We start from the raw sequence: 24563 nt of genomic DNA, 5'->3' as shown, positions 1-24563 counted from the left end.
ACTGTTCTATCTTGCAACTTGGTTGTGTCCCAAACAGAAGACCTCCATCATGCAACCTTTTTGCATCTTCCCAGTAGGTAACATCTCTCTCTCTTAGCTGAGCTTCAGCAGTATATTCTCTACTCCATTCTAATGAACCTTCCCTCTTTCTACCTTAAATTCTACCTTAAATGAGTTATTCCCATGTGACTTACCCACCCTACCATACTGGCAAGGTCTTTGAAAGCAACTGCCACATCCCCCACTGCTGTATTAAATGAAATAAATATGCAGCAGAAATTTCATGAATTGAATTGTATCTGGCTATGGATTTGTATTCTGTAGAGCTTTTTTTGATAGAGCTTTTTTGGTTTTTATTTTCTTTTTTCACTCTTTTTGTTTTTTCACTTTTTCTATCTAAGTACATTTTAGAATGTTAGTTCTATCTTACAATGTCAAAGTTAAAAGGAGCTGAGAAAGTTTTGGATTCAATATTCCATGTTACAGATGCAGAAACTGAGTATCCTGAAAATGAAGGACTAGCCTAAGGTTTATAAACCCAGTTGCAGTCAATCCCTAGGCATTCAACTCAACAAAACAGTCTCAGAGCAGGGATGGAGAGAACGATGCTTGTGGAAAATCTAGAAAGGTGCCTCTGAGTACCCTCTGTGGAGAGACGGCTGGCCCCACATGAACTTAGCCTGATGAGAGCTTAGAGCCTGTAGTGCTCTGCTGCAGACCCCAGACCTTAATTCTAGCACTGAGCACCTAAGGGCACCCTGTCCTATAGGGTCCTGGCAAGGGAGACAAGCATGGAAGCTGCCTGGGTAGCCAGCAGGAAAGACAACAGAAGGACTGACGTGCACTTGAAAACCGATCATCAGAGCCACTCAGACACTAGCTGAATGGGATTCATTAGAGAAAAGCAGCGCTGTGAGTGCTTTCAGCCCATCTTCATTGTCTCTTCTCTCTCCAACAAAAAACTAAAAGAAGAAAGCTACCGAGAAACTTTCTTATTAAAGTCTCTTCCCAAACCTTACTAAAGTGACCTTATAGAGGGAATGTTACAATCTCATGAGGATGAACAGATGAGAAGAGATAGAGCACGGGCCAACGTTTTAGAGGAAGGAAAGCAGATGGAGGCATGGTCATTTAGCAGAGCCCATAGAAATGAAAGCTACCTGCCTGCAGAGAAGACAGCAAGAATTAAGAGATTTTTTTTCACTATAGAACCCTACAAGTACTCTAGAATTGAAGGCAGCAACTATCTCTGAATGCAGGGGTGAGCAGTATGGTGAAGAGCAAGGTGAATACTTAAAAGCTTGTTTATGGGCTAACTAGAGCCCCTCACTGCATCAGGAGGCTTTTCTCTGCAAACCGCACCCCCACCACCACCCGCTACACACACACACACACACACACACACACACACACACACACACACACACACACACACACACACACAGAACCAAAACAACTCCAGGTTCAAAGATACCAGTCATGCTGAGTCTCTGTCCTGAAAATGGAGAAGGGAATTAAACAAGCATCTTCATTCCGAACCTTGAGACCCCCCAGCTCTCTTCCCTGCTTGACCCCCTGAACTGAGGCTCATGTATTCATTGCCCAAGCAGGAGACCAGCAGACTCCTCTCTGGGGGAGACTGGCATATGCCAGGGAAGACATCCAGATGCTGTCATTAGGGGACCCCAACGGAACAGCACAGTCCCACCTGACAACAAAAGGAAGCTGCTCGGACACATAGGCTCCAATCAGCTCCTTAGGGCGCACTATTAAATATGCAGACTGGCCACAAATCACCACACATTTGAGAAAAGCCTCTCACATTACAAACAGATCCCAGAACAAAGAGGCAAAAAGGAAGTCAAGACAATGTAGGAAGCAAATTAACACTTAAAAAAAAACACCACTATAATTAGTATCCTAGGAAAGATAAAAGAAGATTTTGCATGTATGGAAAAATCAGAATACTATTTTAAGAGGCAGTCAAAATATAAGAATGAGTCTGTGGAATTCTATTTCAAAGTTATGGAAATATACCAAAATTGAGAGCAAAAATGCAGAGTAGAAAATAGGAGAAAATAGTTAATAAAAGGATAAAACAAAGATGACTATTATCCAAATAATAGGATTTTTAGAACAAAGAAATGAAGAAAACAAAGAGTTAGTTGCCAAAGAAATGATATGAAAAAAATTCCAGAACTGAAAGACATGATTTTCCAGGCTGAGCATCCAGATGAGTAAAAAGTACCACAGATAAGGAGAAGTTTCTAAAATTTTCCAAAGAGAAGGGCAAAAATCAGGTCACTGATCATTGTCCAGGAATCAGAATGGCATAAAAGGTTTTAAAGACAATTGTAGAAGCTAGAAAACAAAGACAAAGAGGATTTAGTTTTGAGGAAAAGGGATTCTCAACCTAGAACACAGCAAATCATTAACCCAGTGTGAGGGAATGAAAAAGAACATTTCCTCAAAGCGGGGGGGAAAAAAGGAGATTTTTGCCTCTTGTGCTTTCTCTTTTCTAAAACAGAATAAAGTCATGGAATTGAGGAAATAAGGGCCCAACATGGAAATTACCAGGGTAAACGTGAAGGAAACCCCTAGATAATAGCACTGTAGAGACCAGAAGACAAAGTGCCCATATCAACTCCATGAGGGAAGTGTCTAGGGTAAAAACTGTGAGAAGCTGGATTATCTGATACATTTAACCATGTTGAGAAAGGATTATAATTCTGCCAGAAAGTTTAGGTATACAGAAAGCTAAACAAATGGGGGGAAAGAGGCATTTATTACACTACTCAAGAGAAAAATCACAGCCATAGTATTTGAGTATCTAGCAAATAATAATTAAATAGGCATAGCAATATAGACCTGCAAAGGTGATTTATCTGCAAATTGGGGTGACTGTCAAAGAACAGGGAAAAAGAAGTTTTTCTGTGTGTAGAGCTGATGGGGCTGGGCTGGTACATGACTAACAGGTTAAATCTTTGCCTCTCATGGTAGACAGTCAATAGATTCCCCTAAGGCTGAAAACTCACTGTGTACCATATACACAGAGCACCTAGGTACCTAGAGGTAAACACCAGAAGGAATGAGCAGACACCTATTTTTTATCATAAACCTTGTCATATAGTTTAGTTTTTAAGGCATAAAATTTGTACTTTGATGGGTTTCCCTAGTGGCTCAGACGGTAAAGAATCTGCCTGCAATGCAGGAGATCTGGGTTCAATCCCTGGGTTGGAAAGATCCCCTGGAGAAGGTAATGGCTACCCACTCCAGTATTCTTGCCTGGAGAATCCCATGGAAAGAGGAGCCTGGCAGGCTACAGTCCATAGGGTGTCAAGAGTCAGACACAACTGAAGCAACTTAGCATGCATGCACGCACATGTATTTGATAGAAATAAAAAACAGAATTTTTAAAACTATAGATTTAAATTTTAGTTACTTGTTTTGTCTCAGGTGTTTCTCATCTGAGACCTAAAGCAAATTCCATAGGAGCTGAGACACTGCCCTCCCCGCCGAGCCTGATTCAACCTGCAGGCCACAGGATTTCCAGTGATGACCTGTGCAGGGTGCGGCTCGCGGCCTGCGGGAGATGCAGAGGATGGACTGGGGCTGCATGTTGTAAGAGGAACCCCAGAGCAGATAGGACCTACTAGCATGATGGTAGGAAAAGAGAAAGTAAGGAACTGGATGGGGGGCATGAAGGAGGATGCATGACATCAAGAGATCTGTTTTTGAGATGCCTGTGAAAATCCATATGGCAAATGTCAGCTGGGAGGGCATATAACCTAGCACTTGGTAAAGACATGAGGGCTGGAAACTTCAATTTGTGACATAAAGGCAGGTAAATTAAGTACAGAGAAACTCCACACACTCTCTGTTCTTGAGAGAACACGATTCTGGCAGCGTGGTGGTGGTGGGGAACCTATTTTTCCATTAGATACTAAAAACAGGCTCAATCAGCCAGAAAAGGCCAGACATTAGCCCAGGGTTCTAGTTTGAGTAATCCAACATGAAGGAAATACAAGAATTTTTCTGATGGAAGTCTTCTAAATTTCTACCATCAGGCAAAACTGCAGTCTATTGAATTTAAAAGAAGATTAAGAAGGAACTTAAAGGTCATCTGCGTTACCAAACCAATAGCGTGGAGCCCATTTCCTACCGGCGTCATCCGGGCTTTACGCAAATAGGTAAGAAGGTCTCCTCCTTCCATCAGTTCCAGGATAATGTACTGGGGTTCGTTCAGCAGACAAACTCCAAGCTGCTTCAGAATGTTGGGATGATTAAACTTGCTAAAAGGTGGAAACAGACAGGCAGGTTGACATGTCAGCGACAGAAGTCTTGTGAAGGCCTTTGTGAAACAGCAAATCTTTATCTCTGGTTTCCTTTCAACCCCTAATCTTTTTCCTCCCTCTAATAAATGAAAGCCTCCTTTTCATGCCTGCCTTACAGAGGTAATATTGCAGCCCCTAGTGGCCAAGGCATGTGGATAGAATAGGGGTAGTTTCAGAAGTGGCATTTATATCAAGTATTTTATGTTTGGGGGAAAAAGAAGTAACTTTAACTAATACCTTTCTTCAGAAGACATTTTAAAAAACACTACATTTTTGGTCATGACAAATATGAAATAATTCTCTCCCTTTTAGAGAAACAATTCAGACACACAGTTTTGGCTACAACTGTTTTCTCAAGAGGTCAAAGCAAATAAGCCCCAGTCTAATGGTCAGAACCCATAACCTGGGACCTTGTTGACCACCGCCTCAGGGCTATTAAAATGTACCTGAGTCGTTTTCATTACTATCAACTAACTCGAACTTGAAGACAAGTTTATCAAGACCAACGATAGTTTCATTGATGTCACTGTGCTTAAGAGAACTCTCCCTTACTTGGTCTACTTGACTTATGATTATACATTTAGAAGAACATAAGCATATTTAAAGCTTATCAGCCTCAGAAATCCCTTGCAAAACATGCTTCTTATTGGAGGTAAAAGAAAAGACCTATTGTCCAAGGACTGCCTGTGCCCAGACTCAGAGAATCTATCATAAAAACCTATTCTACAGAATACTTGTCACTCCAGACATACTTCCTTTTAAATTTCAGCCATGCTTATTTTGAACATAATCTGTGATGTCAGCTGATTTTGAAAGTTAAAAATCCGCTAACCATATGTAAAATCTTCCTACCCATACCAAGGGAAAATTATTTCAGAACTGCCTAATACCTCATCAGATGTGCCTCCTTCAGGAATTCAATCTTCTCCCGGTCTGTGGAGCCTTTCTTCAAAGTCTACACAACATAAAACAAGCCAAGAATCAGTAGAGCAGACATTTCTGTGAGCTAACTAGGTTAATGTAGACAAGCTTTGTTTTGTAATAGCCACCTTTATCCTCAACTATGTTCTCCAATTCCCCAGCCTTTCTTGCAAGCAAGGGTGGTCATATGACTCAGTCCTGATCAATGAAATGTAAGGGGTAAATTGTTGAGGAGGTGTGTGGAAATTTTTTACTTTCCTGAACATATACATCTAACACTATCCTTCCCCCTTTCCATATCCTGAATGAAGATGTGATGCTTGATTCTTTGACAGCCATCTTGGAACCGTGAGGCACCACACACGTTCAAAGTCAAGAGAATTTCAGATATACAAGCTCTGGCTTGACACAGTACTATACCAAAGCCAGAAGCCATCTTGTTATGTAAGAAAAAGAAACACTTGTTTAAACCACTTGAGATTAAAGTATGTTAAAATGCTATCAACTGGAAATGGAGAGAATTTTGCAACTTCTCTGACAATTTCTCAAAGCAGTAAATTGTTAACAAACAATAATCAGTATATTACTCAGTTACATAAAAGATACATCACCTGTTGATCACAAGAAAGTTTTACAAAAATACAAGAGTATTTTCAGTGCTTCCTTTTAACTTCCTTTTGAATACACTATGATGAATAATTTTGTAGTACAGGGGTCAGCAAACTACAACCTGTGGACCAATTCTAGCCTATCATCTATTTTTGTACAGTTATAATCTGAAAATAGGTGTTACATTTTTATTTTTCCAGTTTTATTGAGGTATAATTAACTTGTTACATTTTGAAATGGTTGAAAAAAGTTATAAAAAAATAAGAGGACTGCATAACACATGAAAATTATGTGAAATGAAAATTTCCATTTTTATAAATAAAGTTTTATTGGGACACAACCACACTCATTCATTCCCATATTGACTGTGGCTGTTCTCACACTGCAGTGACAGAGCTGCATAGCTAGAACTGACACCATCTGGCTAGCAAGTCTAAAATATTTACTTCCTGCTCTAGCACCAAGCACCGCAGTTGTCTTAGAGTATATTTGAAGGGAAAAACTCTCTGCTGGTCTTGGCGAATTAGTAACCTCAGAGGTAACTGTTAATAACAGAACTCATGCAGGAAATGGAAAAAGCACTGTGATTTCCGTAGCCATGGACAGGCTTCTGCCTTCTCCTAGTCATCTTTTCAGTCAAGATCACTCCCTTTTTCTCGTTGTTATATTTAAATAAGTCCCTGTCAATAACGCAGACATAACAAGCCCGGGAGTTAAAAGAGCCGCATTACCTTCACAGCTACTTCCGTTTCTCCACTTCCAGCTCCTAAGATGTCTATCGCTGTCCCTTCATACACTTCTCCAAAGGCCCCGCTTCCCAGCAAGAGACGCAGAGTCAGCTTTTCCCGAGGGAAGGCAGGAAGACTTTCAATCTCCTCTTGGGTCGGAAGAGTACTGGAAAATAACGTTATTTTCAGTCTCCCAAAAAGCATATGGTTTATAAGTGGATGTGGGTGTTAGTGTTTGAGAATAAAAAAGGAGGAGAAAGGGAAGAAAAATCTCCTGGCTTGGAAACACTGTAGTGCCTTCAATGTGACACGGTGTTGTGTCTGCATTCCTATTCCAGTCCTATTCCACCTTCTAGAATATTCCTTCTGTCTTCTGAAACCCAGACAGAGTAGGTTACTTCACTTCTAGGCAGCTTCCTTTTGATAACATGCCTGTGAGTGCATTGCCTCAAAATTTTTCACTGTAGTTTGTTTTGTTAAAATTATCAGTTCGTATTTTCTTCAGGTCACCTATTTGTATAAAAAGCTATTGCAAATTAGTAATAAACAGCTGAGCTTCTGCGCTCAAAGTTTTACTTTACTTCATACACCTAATCTCTCATGTAATACAAAATTTACTATGACCGCAACATCATTTCTTGTCCATCACATTAACTTTTAGAAAGTCAAGTTTCTCACTTGGAATATTATGAGGAGGAGAAAGTTCATCAGCATTAAAAATGCTTTGAGCTTTTAAAAGAGAATCTTGAAAATCAGATACGCTGCATATCTTCTCAGGGAAAAGACATCTCTGAAAAGCATATTTAGGTCACCTCTGTGTCTATTCCAAGTCCTGTGTTCTTATGTCTTTAAATAAATTTCTAGAAACAAGGCGTATGACTATGTATAATCCTTTTTGCATGGAGCATAATATAGTGTCTGTCTTTTAAATGAGACATTTAAATATTGTCTTAAATTATGATGACAATGGAAGTTAAAACCTCATATATTTTAGAGAAGTTTTATAGACAATCCCCATACAATTTCTGAAAACAGAAAAAAACTGACTTACAGCACACACAAGAGAATCCTTCTCTTCTTGGCGAATCAACCATATTGCCATCTACTTCCTTCCACGTAGTATTTATCTCTTTGTTTTACTTATTTTTAAATTATGTGCTAAAACACTAGAAAACATTTGATTTTTGTTCATGTTTCTTAGGATAGGATAACAACATAATTTGCCATCCATCCCAGGTCACATTTGAGAATGAAAGGGGGTGTTATTTTTTAATATGCCAGAAAACTGAGCATAAACCAGGACAGTCCTGGACAACGTGGCACTCATGGACCCTCTTTTTAGAGTTGCCCACCATAGGATCACAGAGTCCAACACGACTGAAACGACTTGGCACGCACACGCTTTTCATCTAGGTGTCCCGTAATGCCAGCCCGGGTTACATACTGTATCGCATAGCAGGCGTTTGCCAGCCCTACTCCAGTGGCCAGACTTCGAAGTTCAGCTAATTCTTTGTCTTCGTTTATGAGAACCGTCAGCCCTTCCTTGGGAGTGCTTTGATTCTTTAATCTATGCCAGACTATCAAGAAAAAACAAAGCATAATTTACCAAATAAAATATTGCTTTCTTTTTCTTTAGAAAAGGCTGCTAACAATACATTTTTAAAGTTTATACTGAACAACACTATTGATAGAATAACCAAATTTGATTTAAAAAAATAGGTCCATAATAGAAAAACTAACTAAATCCAGGTAAAAAGTCATATGAAAATGTATAATTTATACCACATTACATTTTATCTCACTTCTCAGTGTAAATCTTAATATATTTCCGATTGCTGTTATAAACACGTGGAAGTATCTTACTATCAGAATTTATTTCACAAAATCACTCATAGCCTAGAATCAAAATAAACCAAAACAAATTTGCATTATAGTTGTTAGTGAACAAATTCATTTTTGAATCCAGATACATCCAGGTTATTCTCCTCAGCAGACCTAAAGGCTGCTTTCCATATAACAGCATGCTTTCTTTTAAAATGCAGAGTACAGAGTATATATTCTTTCTTTTTCATAATACACATACTCACATATATAGAAAGATTATTAGAATGAAATCTACCAAGTGTTAGCAGTGGTCCTCCTTAGTTGTGGAATCATGGGTGATTTGTATTGTTTTTTCATACAATGGGCAAATATTATTTTTATAACCATAAAACATGTTATATTTTTCAAAGATTAAAATACATTTATGTCATTAACATTGCCCATCTATACTAGAATATTGACACAAAAGTTGAAAACAGTAAGGATGCTTTGCGAGATGATGATTAAAATTTGAACTTTATTCCGCAGTAGCTTCTGCACCCAACAGGTGAGAGTTTTACACAAGCGAAATTCCATCTGCGGGCCCACACAGGAAAAGATCTTAAGTACCTATGCTAATGCAATTTTTCTAAACCTGAAATGCTCTTACCACCTGTCCTTCATTTTTAAAGACCCAGCTCAAGACTCCATATCCTCAGGGATGCTATCCAAGACCTCTGCCACCTCTGTTGATATCTCATCTCTGAACTTCTAAGACCAACTGTGGCTATCAGTCAGCATAGCTGTGACACTCTCTTCTACACTCCATTTACTACTTCCTTTTATTGCTGTTTAACACATCTCTCATTATTTTACTTTTTGCACAGGATATGTCTTGAAAGTGAAAGTCACTCAGTCGTGTACAACTCTTTATGACCCCATGGACTATACAGTCCACAGAATTCTCTAGGCCAGAATACTGGAGTGGGTAGCCTTTCCCTTCTCCAGGGGATCTTCCCAACCAGGGATCGAACCCAGGTCTCCCACATTGCAGGTGGATTCTTTGCCAGCTGAGCCACAAGGGAAAGCAATATGTCTTACCTCCCCCATTAAACGACAAGCTCCTGAGGTCAGCAATTATATTTTTAAATTTATTTTTAATTGGAGGATACTTGCTTTATAATGTCGTGTTGGTTTCTGTCATTCAACAACATGAACCAGCCATAAATACACATATATCCCCTCCCTCTTGAACTCTCCTCCCACTCCCCATCACACTCCCCTAGGTCGTCACAGAGCTCCATTACAGTTTATTTCCCTTCGCTCCCAGTGTAAGGCTCAAGTTGCACAGTAGATATAACCACTCACCAAAGAGTAGGCTGTCGATGCTTATTTTAAAATCTTTGTTTCAATTTTGTATTTATAAGTATGACTGATGAGAGCCATCCGCACAATTCAAATTTTTAGACAATTGGTGTTTTCATTATTTGAATAACTCAATCTTTCCTCATGCACTCACACAATCGTACCAGTAAAACCACATGCACTACTACTAAAAGCAAAAGAACCAAATCAGCTTAGCTCTACTCAAAAACGCATGAGTTCCACGTAGAACAAAGACTTTTAAGTCCTGAGAAAGTCAGATATCCATGAAGGGTCTTGAAAGCACAACAGGTTGTCTGAAATTATCTCATGTTCATCCACTAGAGTCAAGAGTTTAGACAATGGTGATGTACAAGTAGGCAGGCAAAGGTCAGATGAAGGAGCCTTCACGTAACACTCCTTCCCAGTAGGAAAGCAAATAGTCAAGCCTATATGCCAACTGCCAAATATACTACAGTCATATGCGTAACTCTGGAGGGGCTTGGCTTAGTGGCACAAACATCAGCTGTGCAGTACTTAGACTCCCTGGAACCACAGGTTAAAATCCTGGCAGGGTCAGTTGAAATTTTTAGCTTTCCAAGTTAGCTGAAGAAATCATATATTCCATATATTGTCTGGTGTGGAATGTTTGAAAAGAAACCTCAATTCAAGTTTCAACATGCTAATAGCTATGCCTCTAATCAGTTTTCGGAAAGAATACAGATTTAGGACATGGAGTGAAATATTGCCTTTCTTTATCCAGAGAGTTCAACTTTTATGTTTGTAACTTTTCCTTAAAATTTCCCCTATTTATTAAAAAAAAAAGAAGCCTCAATTTCCTGACTATATGCTTGAATGTTGGTTTCTGGTAAATATCATGTCTTTTTTGTAATGCTTCGGCATGTCAGAGGCTCATATGTTAATGACAGAGTGACTGTGTATCTTATAATCCAAATCAGGACATTTTAGGAGACTGAAAGAAAGTAATAGTAATGACTATAATGGAATGATGGGGATAAAGCAGGATGTATGATCCACCATGATAACCTGAGAGTGAAAGTCTCTTGGTCATGTCCAATTCTTTATGACCCCGTGGACTATATAGTCCATGGAATACTCCAGGCCAGAATACTGGATAGCATTTTCCTTCTACAGGGGATCTTCCCAACCCAGGGATCAAATCCAGGTCTCCTGCATTGCAGGAGGATTCTCTACCAGCTGAGCCACAAGGGAAGCCCAAGAATACTGGAGTGGGTGGCCTATCCCTTCTCCAGCAGATCTTCCCAACCCAGGAATCAAATTGGGGTCTCCTGCATTGCAGGCAGATTCTTTACCAACTGAGCTCCCAGGGAAGCCCTGATGTATGATAACCTGATAGGTCTAATGTTTAATCACCTTTTGGGGGCTGTCCCTGTATTTTCTCATTATTAAATGTTTAAAGAAAGACTTTTAAGACTAACACATTAGTATAAAATTAGTGATGAGAAACAGCTAGCTTTCTATCAATGTAGCCAAACTGCTCTACTTTCCTGGTTATTTACAAATGAGCAGAGATTTGAAACAAATAGACCAGACATCCAAAAGTGAGAGTGAATGCTACAAGCCAGAAATGGATCTTCTGCAAGAGGCCCTGTTCATTTTAAACTAGGCTGTCTGCCTGGAGACCCAGACTATCCTGAACAAGGGTTTCACTGGTCTCCCTTTAATCCTACATTTTTTTTATACCCAGAGTTATTTTTCTTTCACTTTTTTCAAACTATAAGTTACAAACACTTGTCATATAGCCAATCTGTAATACTGTTTTAAAAAAAGCTAGAAGCCTTTTTTTAAAGGCTTTTAGTAGCTAGAAGCTGGTGCCTTAGCAAGTGGTTTTACCTAAAGAATACTGTGAAGTATAAATATGGATATATTTTTCATAAAATGGTTACCCCAGATTAAAAAAAAAACAATTCACAGGGTTTAGTGGTTATTGAAGCATAGCCAAAGGTGACATTGTGAATTTCATGAATCTATTTCATGTAGAAAATTAATCAGATATAAATTAAACTCAGATAAATCAATTAATATGATCAAGTAAGCAGTTTATTACCTATTGATATATTTTTAAATCTATTATACTCACCAAAGATTAATGGGATTGAAATAACCAGAAATATTCCAATTATAATAGTAAGTATAAAGCTTGTTTCTGGTATCCAAAAACCATCTAATAAAATAAATGAGAAAAAGAACATAATTCAAAAAGTAAAACTCGATTGTCTCGGTATTATGCCTGAATATGCCAAAGTTAGCCCCTACTGAATTTTTGCAAGCCAATAGTTAAACCATCAGTAGCTTGAAATCATCCATGAAGAGAGTATATTTACACTGTGAGTAATCAAAGTCAAGGGTTTTTTTTCTCTTTTTTCATTTCCAGTGATCTGGTTTCCAATATATCATTGGGATATACCCACCCTATCTTCTACTTTAAAATGGTTGATAAAACATGAATAATCTTTTTAATGAATTTGGGACAAAGAAGTCTCAACTTTCATTTATCATAATGTTGGGAGCATTATTTCCTCTGTAACGTCTTCATATACATTTAATTCCATGAGTATTGAACTGAGGAATATAAACATGAAAACGTGATCTGTGTGTGTGCTTGCTAAGTCACTTTTGTCTCATGTCTGACTTTGTGGGACCCTATGTACTGCAGACTGCCAGGCTCCTCTGTCCATGGGATTCCTGAGGCAAGAATACTGGAGTGGGGTGACGTGCCCTCCTCCAAGGGATCTTCCCGAGCCAGGGATCAAACCCTCATCTCTTACATCTCCTGCACTGGCAGGCGGGTTCTTTGGCACTAGCGCCACCTGGTGAAAACATGGTACCTGCTCGTACCTGCTCTGTTTCACTGAGAAGAGACCTGAGGACCAGAGCTTGGCAGACTATGGCATGTGGGCCACATCTGGCCACAGTAACCTGATTTTGTACTACTCGTGAACCAAGAATAATTTTTACATTTTAAAAATATTATCAGAAAAAAAAGAAGATGCTACAGAGACCGAATGTAGCCTGAAAAGCCTAAAATATTTACTATTTGGTTCTTTCAGAAAAGGTTTGTGGAGCTCTTCTCCAGGTAACTAATGCAAATAAGAATGACTTCAGGTTTGCATAGAGTAGTGTGCTGTGTGTCTCTAAGGAGTGTCAGTTAAGCATCACAATGGGTACTGATGGATGAGAAGAATTTCAGTTGACAAAGTGAGAGAAAGAAAATCCCAGTTAGGGGCAAGTGGTAGGTGGTGCAAGCCTGCATCTGAGGCTGAGGGAACATGGCGTCATGGAAGTTAGTTTGTTTGTTTACCAGTTTGGTATGGCTATAGCCGTAAGGATAAATATTGGGAAAGAGGAACCACAACTGGAGGGCAAGTCATGGAAGGCCTTAAATGCCACAGAAAAGTTTGTACTTGATTCTCAAAGCAGTGAATGGAGAGCCACTTCAAGATTTTCAGAGAGCGGTGCAGTGATCCAGCTTATGCTTCAGCTGGATTAGCTGTCAGCAGTGGGGTTAAGCCAAGAGCATGGGCAAGAAGTGGTAGCTTAAGTTAGGAAAGCCAAAGTAGAAACAGGAAGAAGGGAACTTAGTAGATAGAAATCAAGATGATAAAGTCAACAGAACTTGGTGACTGAATAGAGGGAAAAAATCAAACATGGTACTGAGATTTCTAGCCTATGTGATCAGAAAGACGATGTATTATAAACAAAAATAGGCTACCCAGTGGAAGATGTAGATATTGGGGAAGAGACAAAGTTGAGTTTCAAGTGTGTTGTGTAGCAGATGAGAGAACCAGGAACAGAAAAATAAGGCTGGATAAAAACCAGACTGCGAACAACCTTGGAACTCCATCTAGGAGCATGGATTTAATGCGGTAGGCATTAAAGATCAGCTGACGGTTACTGAGGAGAAAAAGGACATGTTGATATTGATGTTTCAGGAAGCTCTCATCACATAAAATGAATAGTTCAACAGTTTCTATGGTAGTTTGGTGAAGTTATGTTGTCACTCAATTACTGCTAATGCTGAGAATACATTTATCTTTATCTCTGAATCCTTGTGTAATAAGTTAGTATGACATGGTTAGACATAAGTATGACATGTTAGACAGACATGGTTAACATACCTCCAACTAATATAATATCCTCACTGATTCCACTATATTCACCAAACCCCAGATTATTTACAGCTACTACTCTGAACTGAAATGTTCCCTTCAGGTTTTTGGACTTCCATGTGCAAATGCTATTGCATGAGCCATTAAATGCCATTTTCCATGTTAAATTCTGGTTCTGTGAATCATTTGAAGTGCTCTTTCTGCAAAAAAAAAAAAAAGAGCAGAATCATAAATATAGGAAATATACAAGACAATATATGTGTTATTTCTAGATACTCATTTATCATTTTAATGACAGAACTCCAGAGCATCTCCTGTTGCACACTTTGCCCTTGATCTCATTCCTCTCACATGGTTTGGCTACAGAACATAGCAGAGTCTTATAAAGTCATCCCAGCAATGCCTGGAGCCAACCAACTCAGCCCATCTGGAAAATGACGAATAATCAATGGCTGAGAGACAGCTGAAGAGCCTCTTCTTACTATTGGAGTGTGCAAACTTTCTTCAGAATTCCAAACACATAAGACAATGATTTCATACTTTTTAACTGGGAATTTTTAAATTTTTCTTAATTTTCAGTCTCTTATGCTATCTGTCATTTACTGATACCATATCTGGATAAAACACAGAACATAAAATTGAAAAAGAAAATAAAATAGTTCGGCTACCAAAATTATCATTGTATCTGAGATTCCGAGCCTCGTTGCTTCCAATTAGCCTACACTCTACCTCAGTATCAGTCCTCACTACCCTTCCTAATGAAACATCGGAAGAGAACAAGAGCTGGGTTCAAAAGACATGCTAAAATGACTTTTAACAGAATCATAGACTGAAGGTAAGCTCAAGGCCTTACCATTATGTCTTTTCTGACAATGACCTTTTCAAGTCTGAAAAGGTCTGAAACTTTCCAGACCACAGCAGTTCTTAGGGCATGGTACCAACCCACAGTCAGCTTGAAGATAAATAATGGAAGCCAGTTCTGCTCCCACTAACTGAACGACTGTCCTGAAAGAGCACCAAGGACAGCAAAGGCTGAGCCTCCAGGGGACAGAGGATGACCTGGGACATCAGGAGGACCAAGACAGCAGCGATGGTTACAACTGTGACCAGCAGCTAAGTGTCCTTGGGACCATCCTAAGTAAAGCTGTGGGACGGTGTCTCTCCTGCATCGTGTGAAGCCACATGTTGGGAACCAGCAATTTCAATTTTCAACCCAAACAGCTCTGATCCAAAAGAAAGAGACCTTTAAACACGTATAAAGTGGTAAAACAATTATCCTTCAGTTAAAAATAAATAAATTTTAAAATGTATAAAGTGGCTCTTCACAGACATTGGCCACTAAGGAAGAGAAGGAAGGCTTTTTATGTTGGTTGAGCACCTTCTGTTTACAACTGGGGCTTTTCATATGCTGTATCATTTCACTGAATCTTCACAACAACCTGAAGAGGTAGATATCATCATCTCATTTTACAGATGAGAAAGCTTAAGTTCAAAAAAGAAACAGAGCAAGGATTTTAAATAGTCTATGGACTGGGTTGGCTAATCCCCCTCAAAATTCATGCCACCCAGACCTTCTGAATGTGACCTTGCTTGGGAACAGTCTTTTCAGATGTAATTAAGCCAGGATGAGATGGTCCTAGTTTAGGGTGGGCCCTAAACCCAATGACAGTGCCGTCTTAAGAAGAGACACACACTAGGAGAACATCATGGGACGAGAGAGCCAGAGACTGGAGAGATGTACGTGCAGACAAAGGAGAGCCAAGGACTGTGGCCCATCACCAAAAGCTGGGAAGAGGCAAGGAAGGATGCGTCCCTGGATCCGTCCTGCCAAGATCTTAAGACTTCCAGTCTCCAGGACTGTGGGAGAACATATATCTGTTGTTTTAAGCCACCCAGTTGGTGGCACTTTGTTCTGGCTGCCCTGGGAAACTGCCTTGGGAAACTCATGCAATTTACTCAGCTCCCAAGTGCACGCACTTGGCACTAAGATCACCAGCACACCATGAGCAAATACACACAAACGTCTCGACCGAAGAAGTTACTCTGAGATACTGCGAGGTCCTCTGAGATAGATGACACTTTATATGATTCTACAGTCCCTCTCCTGAGGGTGCAGACTTGGGGGCAAAGAAATGCAGAGTATTTATGGAGCTAGGCACTAAACATGTTACTGAGGGCAATATACTACAGCGCTCCTAGCAAGGCTATAAGACTATGGTGCGGCCTGGTGGGTGAACATAACTGCAGTCATAGACCACCAAGACAGTTCTACAGGTCAGAATGTTCTTCACTCTGCATTAAAAAAAAAAAAAAAAAAAGTACCAGAAATTTCAAGAAGTTTTCAGTCAGAAATAAGCAAACATAATTCTCTAGTGTGAGCAGGAAATTTTTTTAAGGTTATGGGAATGCCAGAGCAAGATGAAGCAAAAATAGATCTAAAGCTCAAGTTGCCAGGACTATAATTATGGAAGTGACTTTTGTCCTTGGAGCTTCTTAAAAGATGGCTTCATAGTCCCGTGAGGGGAGTGTCTGTGGAATTTGGAATTCTCTCCTCAAGCTGGCACGAAGTCAGCTCATCTGAGCCAGTTATGATTCACAGAGCTCCCCATACTGGCTGGATCTGAGGTTGCGTATGTTCATCAGGTTTTCATCGAAGGCACAGTTTTAGTCCCTGGGAACACACTACAAACTGTAACCTTGAAAATGGAGAGAGAATCCTGGGTTGCCTATACACAACAGACCATTTCAGATCTTGACTTGACTTTACCTTCTGAAATATACCAGCTCATTGTCAGTTCTCACTAGATCTTATTCATCTTTCTAAAACAAATCAGTCTCAGAAATTTACATACATACCATCATCTAACATCAAACATCAATTTAGCTTCTTAAACAGAATCGATATTAAGTAAATATTAGGTGCATGCTCAAAAGACTGAGTTGTTTCCACTGACAAGCTGTTGCAGATTTCTGAGAATGACTATCTGCCTTGTAACTGAATGCCAAGGCTGACCACTAGGAATTGTGCAAAGAATGTAATAAGGCATGTAAGGCCCTTAAAGATCCCTTATGTTTACTTATAAATACACATTCATAAATACTGTTAATTTTGATCCAGGAATACCTTACAATCAACTGCTTAGGTCTTTGTAATTTACAAAGTTCTTTTGTAAACAGACATACCTGATTTCAAGGATATAGTACATAAGTCTGCTTCCATTATCATCAGCTTTTTCCCACTGTATTGAATTTTTACTCCCTTCTAATAATTTTGGAATCCCTGGTTTACTTGGGACTCCAGCTTTGGAAACAAAAGAAAATTTGATTGATATGTTAGAAGTATAAAATATTCTGCATACCATCTTTCTATAGACAACATTTACTAAGAGAAAAGTCAAATACATTAAAGAAATGTTCAGAAATGCGTTCATATGAGTGCATATGTTTAAGTGAGTACCTGCAGTTTTCATTAGTGATGGATTAGATAGATTTATGATAGGAGTAACAATAGACCTTAGCCTGACACAAAATAAGTGATGCAAGTAAAAAAGATGATTGTAAGATTTGGAGCGTTTTTCACTGATTCTTACAGGGATCAACTTGGAGTTACGGTATAGCTGTTAAAACACTGGTTAATTTTATATACTTGTTAGATTTTTTATTTTTAACATCTGGTTGTAGTAGTCTATACTTTAATATTTGAACACCCATTCACACTGTTTTCATTTACTTCTTACTACAAAATATCATAGCTAGACAGAAAATCAGAATAATGAAAGGTGAAATAAGTTTTCCCAGTCTAGGATCCTGCAAAACCAGAGGAGTATTATCTCATTACTGCCTGTAAGAAACCCCTACCTCTTTTCAACTTCTTCAGTCAGGCTCTAAAGATAGTAATTTAAGAAAAATCTCAACCTCTAGGATTAGTGAAGTAAGCGATGAGAAAAGAATTGAGAGATGTCCAGGGTTTCCTGAGTGTTGAATATGTTAGTCCTCACCTTTAGTCTTAAAACTTCCCGGAAGCGAAGTGCTGTTTGCTCCTGTCCTGTACACCACCACTGCTCGGACATTATAGGAAGCATAAGGCTGGAGGTCTGTGACGTTGCAGACATAAGCAGGACCTCGGCTGCACGAAGCTTTAACATGGTAAAACTCATTGTGCTTCCACTAGGAAAAGACGTCTCAATTAACATTTTTGTTTCTTTAAGAAAAACTTCTTAAACATAGAAATCCAAAAGCCTGTAGCAAGCATTAAAGCTTAAAGTTTATACTAAAATAAGAGCTTCTTTATGAGTGCTAGGTCCCAGATAGTATCCCCTTCCACCAACAGCAATTTTATTTTTTATGACAAGCTGTAAGTTACTTGAATGATGGTCCCGAGGATAAGTCCAAGGTGAGACATGCACCTCTGACTGTTTATCATCAGGAGGATTGTTTGGCTTCTTGGTATCCCTAATCATAGGCCTCTTTATCAAATCAGGATGGCTGAGGATGCAAATTCATAGCTGAAGGGAAATGATGGATTAAAACTGTGATATTTTCAATTCCACACATTTGCTGATTTCAAAGTAGTAATATTTTCATGACATTTCACATACTGAAGAAGTCCACAATGACTTATAAATGAAAACATTTAGGTTTTCCTCCCCTAACCCTCTTCAGGCATCTAAGCAACATTCCTTATTTTTCTACCTAGGAAGCCTAGTTCCCTAAAAGAGGGAAATCTTGGCCTATTGTCACTCAATCACTAAGTAGCAAGGTTAGAAGTTACATATAGGAAATGTTACTTTCATTTCACTGGGTCTATAATTAGGGCTATATTAAAATTCCTTCTCTGAAACACTGCTTTTAAAGAATCTGTGTATTTTTAAATATCTGTGTATTTTCAATAAGATACAAGATCCTTAATATCTTATATGAAAATGATGACTTTTTTCAACATACAAATAGGAGAAGACAGAGGATACGGCATTCTGTCAAGGGTTCTTCATGTATTTTCCCCAGTACAGTTTCCTAAGAAGATCAGTTTCCATAAATAAACCTTACTTTACATCTCCTTTTTTATTTAGCATTCACAAGGTCACGCCATTTCATTGGATGGGCACCTTATATTAGTTTTCTATTCAGTTAGAAATAATTCACTATAGCACCTTCATGAAGATCATGTTATTACAGAAAGAGGAACAGAAGGAATGGAAAGAAAAATCAGAAATGCTGATGTCAGAGACATTGCCTGTTAAACTCATAAATGTCTCAGTCCCACTGATTCATATAGCCTAATGAAATAGATGCAGATATGCAGAATAATATTTATTCTGAACCTTCTGATGGGGGTGAGGGGGAAGGAGGAAGGGAGATGTTGAGTACTGGCTGAAAAATTTTAGCCCTTTTTGGTCCTGCCTCCTTAATGCCTTCTTCAGTGAGTAGTCTAGATGGCCCAACATCCCACACCGCTCAAAAATCATAAGTACTCCTTGGAATGTCAGGGAGATATTTGGCCAAGGGTTTTGCTGGAAAACTGTACAGTATTGACCTCACCACAGCAATGAATGTTCTGGGTGGACCGCTAACTTGTAGAGAGGCCATGGGCTACCCCAGTAAATCACAAGGGAGTTGGGATCTTCATTCATCAGAGGCCAACAAGTGCAGGGGGGAAGGCTATCAGAGAGGATCTCCAAATTATTGAGCAAGGGTGTGGGGGAAATGGTGCAGACTATGATGTCTCAGAGACAGAAATTTCAGAAATGTCCATTTCTGGTAGGGATTCCCCTGGACAGCTGAGAAAAAGACAATTTTAATGAATTTCATGAAAAAAATTTACCAAAGCAAAATTATTTATTTCTCCTCAATCTTAAATTGAATGTGTTCTTTTTCTATGCATTATTATAATACAGAATTCATGAAATCTAAAGACCAAGATAAAAATTTAGCCCTTGTGCTCTGAGACTCTCATTCTTCCATGTAAGGAAAAGATGAAGACTGGAAGTTTATCTTTTTCTCCTTTTTCAGAAAGGAGAAGGGCGGAGGAGGAAAGGAACAAAAAAAATTTAGTTAAAATATGCATATTCACCTTTGTCACTCACCCCTTAGAGTTTCGGTGTGGAGTTATCAGATTATTCCTAACTTCCTATCGTGATGAGGTAGGTTCAACTTGCTCAAAAGAAATAGACCTTTCCAACTAGATGTCACCACCAGTCCTCTCAGAACACAGCCTTTACATTTGTACCTCCTGCGTTAGTACTCGTAGGTGATCATGCATGTAGAAACTACCATATTACATTTTCAGCTTCATGATTTCTCATGTGGTCTATTTCTCAAGTGGTCTATCTAAAAACCTGTTCTGAGCAAGGGTAGAGGAGGTCTTGAAACAAAAGCATCATATGAAACTCATGAGGACAGAACCAGGTGGCCCCTGTCTGCTGCCCCTCTCCTAAACTTTAATAAGTGGGGTGGGTGATGATGACTCATGTTCCTTATGCAGATGGACTAAGGAAAGCCTCTGTAGTGATGAGTCAGCGATGAGGCAGAGAGTCCTCCCCTGCCCAGCCGTGATTCTGACTCACTGGGCCACCTGCCTGAGTCTCTAGCCTCTCATGAGTAACACGAGAGGCTGGAATCACTTCTAAGATCCTTCCTCAGTTCACACCTTTGATATGGGCAATGAATTTTACATCCCTCCCCTTGACTTCAAGCTGAACCGAATTCAGTTCTCTTCAGTTCAGTCGCTCAGTCGTGTCGAACTCTGTGACCCCATGAATCGAAGCACGCCTGGCCTCCCTGTCCATCACCAACTCCTAGAGTTCACTCAGACTCACATTCATCAAGTCAGTGATGCCATCCAGCCATCTCATCCTCTGTTGTCCCCTTCTCCTCCCGCCCCCAATCCCTCCCAGCATCAGGGTCTTTTCCAATGAGTCAACTCTTCGCATGAGGTGGCCAAAGTACTGGAGTTTCAGCTTTAGCATCAGTCCTTCCAAAGAACACCCAGGACTGATCTCCTTTAGAATGGACTGGTTGGATCTCCTTGCAGTCCAAGGGACACTCAAGAGTCTTCTCCAACACCACAGTTCAAAAGCATCAATTCTTCAGCACTCAGCGACCACTGGAAAAACCACAGCCTTGACTAGACGGACCTTTGTTGGCAAAGTAATGTCTCTTACTTAAATAGATGTCCCCCAAAAAGATGATCCCTCAATTTCTCCAATTTAAAACTGAATTTTTATGAAATTACTATTTTCTAAATAGGGAACAAATCATCATAAACATGCTCAATGGAAAAAAATCCAATTAAACTATGGTCTTTGATCTTATCAACTCAATACTTAGAGCAACTTATCACTGCTGTTGCCTATTTTTCATAGTTTTTATCTAAAAGTACAAGATTCTGAAAAATATTTTATATAGTAAAATTTTAAAACCTCTGCGAAGCAACTTCATTTTTAAAGAAAAGTGAGGTCATGACCATACTGATTTGTTTTTACAAAACACTCTTAATCAGTCTTTACAAATATGGACACACAAATACATAGTAGTGAAAAATGAAATGTCACAATTATAAAAACTTAATAATCTATTAAGTGTATCAGTATAAAAATCAATATAGGTTTTCCTTAGAAGTGAACTAATTAGATTAACTGATGCTTAAATTCAGTGGATATCTTTACATTGGTTAATGCATGAAGATTTTTGAATGAGGAACTATTTAAAGTTTACAAGCCAAGGTCCAACTACTTTAGAATAAACTAGTTTATCATTTACTTCTTTCCTGTTGCTATACAGTCCTTAAATGTTTGAAAGAACATTTATAAACAGGTTTTAGGTTTATGTTTGTTCATTTTTTTTCCATAAGTGAAAGTGAAGTCGCTCAGTCGTGTCTGACTCTTTGTGACCTGTGGACTGTAGCCCACCAGGCCCCTCTGTCCATGGGATTCTCCAGGCAGGAATACTGGAGTGGGTTGCCATTTCCTTTTCCAGGGGATCTTCCCGACCCCGGGATCAAACTCAGGTCTCTCGCATTGCAGGCAGACGCTTTAACCTCTGAGCCACATAAAACAAACTGCTATGGAGTTCAAACCAGAGAACCATGCTGATAACATCTAAAGTAAGTAAAACATTATGAAACCAGTAAACTGTAATTTATACCCTTTTATGTGGAGCCTTTTAAGAGCAAATTAATCTCTCTGGGAATTTTTTCCATCAGAAATCAGTCTAGATAGCTTACCACGTCTATCCGGAAAATCTGAATCAATGAATGTTGTCAAATATTTCACTCATTTAATACAAGTGAATGCCCTCAAGATATGTTTTGGAAAAAGCCTTTTGACTTATTCTATAGCATAAAACAAAGATTTGCATTAAAAGTGTACACTGAAATGTACCTTTTGGAGTTCAAACCAAAATCTAATGAGGTGAACATTTGATGGAGCATTCCAATGTAACTGCAAACTAGTGTTCTCTGGAAGAAAGGCATAAGGTTTCTCTGGCGAGTCAAATGTTTCCACAGTGACAGGGTGACTCTCCGCACACCACATTTCCTCGGCATGGCAGGCCAGAACCTTTTAGTAAAAAAGAACAATTGCTTAACCTTCCTTGAATCTTGGCTCTCGAGAGTGGTAATTAAAGTACCCAATCCACTGGCCGTACCTTTAACACATAGAGTTTTCCACCAGACAGTCTAGTAACGAGGAGAGAGAGACTTCCATCTGGATATTCACTTTGCCTTAGTGGAATCTCTGGAATGGGAGCCAGATGAGAGATTGCCACCTGATAGCGGACGGACTCTCTCGGTCCATTTGGCTTGTGAGATTCCCTCCAGGATATAACGAGGCTGGTGTCTGACTGCACGGTTGTGTTAATGAGCCAAACTGCCTCTGGTACTGAAATAAATAGCAGCGCACAATAAGGGATGTTGCAACATCACTGAAAGACGGAAAGAAGTCATAGGGTCTTGGTTGAAGAATAAGCATATCATGTGAGCAGAATGAATGACTGATGTTCCAAGGGAAAGCCAGCCTCTTATATAACGGTAGGTTACCAGGCTGCCTGAAAGGCTCCCGCTTATTTCTGACTAATGACTAAATCATTCTCTGACTCCAGCCTGAGGATCTGGCCAATTCTGGTGAGTTTTGTGAAAGCCATCGGAGACAGGTGCAAGAAATGGCATTTCCTCATAATGATTGTCACCTCTTACAACACATTTTCAGGCTCTAAATCCATTTTCTTTGAGGCAATGAGGTTACATAACTTTGCATCTCAGCAGCCCTCAGTAAAATTTACGTATGGCTGATTCATGTTGAGGTTTGACAGAAAACAACAAAATTCTGTAAAGCAACTAAATTAAAACTTCAATTAAAAAATAAACAAAATTTTTAAAATTCACATAGAGAAAAAGTTTGACTTTCCTGGGTCTTACCACGTGTACAGAGATCTATAAATATACAGGAAGAGAGTGACACTGTGTGGTGAGACCAAAGAATGTGTTTCCAGTAACAGAATTGGTTGTGATGTTTTGCTATACAGTTGCTTTTCATTTTGATGGAATATTATCCATCATCTTCTGGTGTTAGAGTAAGGATGTCATCAGAATATTCTTCTAAAACACATTTACTTACTAAGCTTAAAAAAACTCACATAAAAAAGATTTCTTAACATCCAGATAAAAACCGAATATAGGCTCACACATCACATTAATGGCAAAATCCCACTCTAGAAACCCACACCATGCCCATAACTCACCTCCACTTTTAGTTTTTCCCCAAATCTCTTTTCCCAGAGGTATTTGTTCCAAAGGATCTGAATAATAATTCTTTACAGCTATCTGTATCATATATGTTGAAAATGGTTGTAAACCTTCAATAAAGGCTATACTCTCCTGAAATTCCTGTAATTAATTTTAAAAAATCAATATCTTATTCTTATTTTTTGTACAAATGTGGAGACATTATTTAATCAAAGAGATAAAAAGGAAAAGACTCAAATTTTTAAATTTATTTTTAAATCTTAGATCATGACTGACGGTCTTCATTGTCTCAGTCGGCCCAGACCTGAGTTGTTTAATGTTTCCAGGAATAAATGCCAAATGATTGGCAGCCCTCAGTCAATTGTGACTTAATTATTTCATGTAGGATGTTGAATTCCCAGAGGACAAAACTGTCTTATTAGCCTTGCATTAAAAATACCTTCAGCAGGAAGGTATTATACGGATGGGACACATAAGTGAATACAGTAAGTTACATTACCTAATCATTCTTAGAAATAAAGCTTAAGAAACTGAAAAGGCTTTCCTTAGACCAACGGTTCTCAATTTTGGTTATACTTTGTAATCATCTGGGGAACTCTAAAAAAACAGTGAGGCCTGGGTCCGACCCCTAGAGATCTGATCACGTTAGTCTTAGGTGACGCACGTGCTCAGAGACTTTAAAAACTCCAATGAACCATCAAGGCTGAGAGCCACTCACTGCCTTGGATCCATGTTAATCACTGGGAAGCCAAAATGATAGATTAGCTCTAATAAGAGAAATGCCAACGCCAGAAGCCCAGTCTTAGTCAGCCAAACGATCTAATCTGTCTCTGAAACAACAACTTTCAGAACTGTGTAAAGGAAGATTAAAACAGACAAAATTCAAACATAAATACTATATTTTTAACAAATAGAC

At 39.0% G+C, this 24563-nt stretch overlaps 1 protein-coding gene and 1 long non-coding RNA gene across 4 annotated transcripts in view; one reads left to right on the top strand and one right to left on the bottom strand.

The window, feature by feature from the left end:
* The window catches only part of ROS1 (ROS proto-oncogene 1, receptor tyrosine kinase), a 126902-nt gene that overhangs the window by 21301 nt on the left and 81038 nt on the right, over positions 1-24563 (bottom strand). For all 3 annotated transcript variants that reach the window (XM_060419469.1, XM_042253283.2, XM_042253284.2), the window contains exons 29-39: positions 23644-23788; positions 22552-22784; positions 22287-22463; positions 17907-18075; positions 17092-17209; positions 13918-14108; positions 11880-11963; positions 8037-8169; positions 6596-6758; positions 5225-5289; positions 4163-4292 (exon numbers count right to left, since the gene is read on the bottom strand). In XM_060419469.1, the coding sequence (XP_060275452.1) occupies positions 4163-4292; positions 5225-5289; positions 6596-6758; positions 8037-8169; positions 11880-11963; positions 13918-14108; positions 17092-17209; positions 17907-18075; positions 22287-22463; positions 22552-22784; positions 23644-23788 (1608 nt within the window). The remainder of the gene's footprint in view (positions 1-4162; positions 4293-5224; positions 5290-6595; positions 6759-8036; positions 8170-11879; positions 11964-13917; positions 14109-17091; positions 17210-17906; positions 18076-22286; positions 22464-22551; positions 22785-23643; positions 23789-24563) is intronic.
* The window catches only part of LOC114116062 (uncharacterized), a 60039-nt gene that overhangs the window by 34237 nt on the left and 1239 nt on the right, over positions 1-24563 (top strand). The window contains exon 3 of the long non-coding RNA XR_003590106.3: positions 4068-4190. This is a non-coding gene — a long non-coding RNA (uncharacterized LOC114116062). The remainder of the gene's footprint in view (positions 1-4067; positions 4191-24563) is intronic.

This window comes from Ovis aries, chromosome 8, assembly GCF_016772045.2.
Source record: "Ovis aries strain OAR_USU_Benz2616 breed Rambouillet chromosome 8, ARS-UI_Ramb_v3.0, whole genome shotgun sequence".
Classification (NCBI taxonomy): Eukaryota; Metazoa; Chordata; class Mammalia; order Artiodactyla; family Bovidae; genus Ovis; species Ovis aries.
This window is presented reverse-complemented; position numbering and strand designations above follow the sequence as displayed.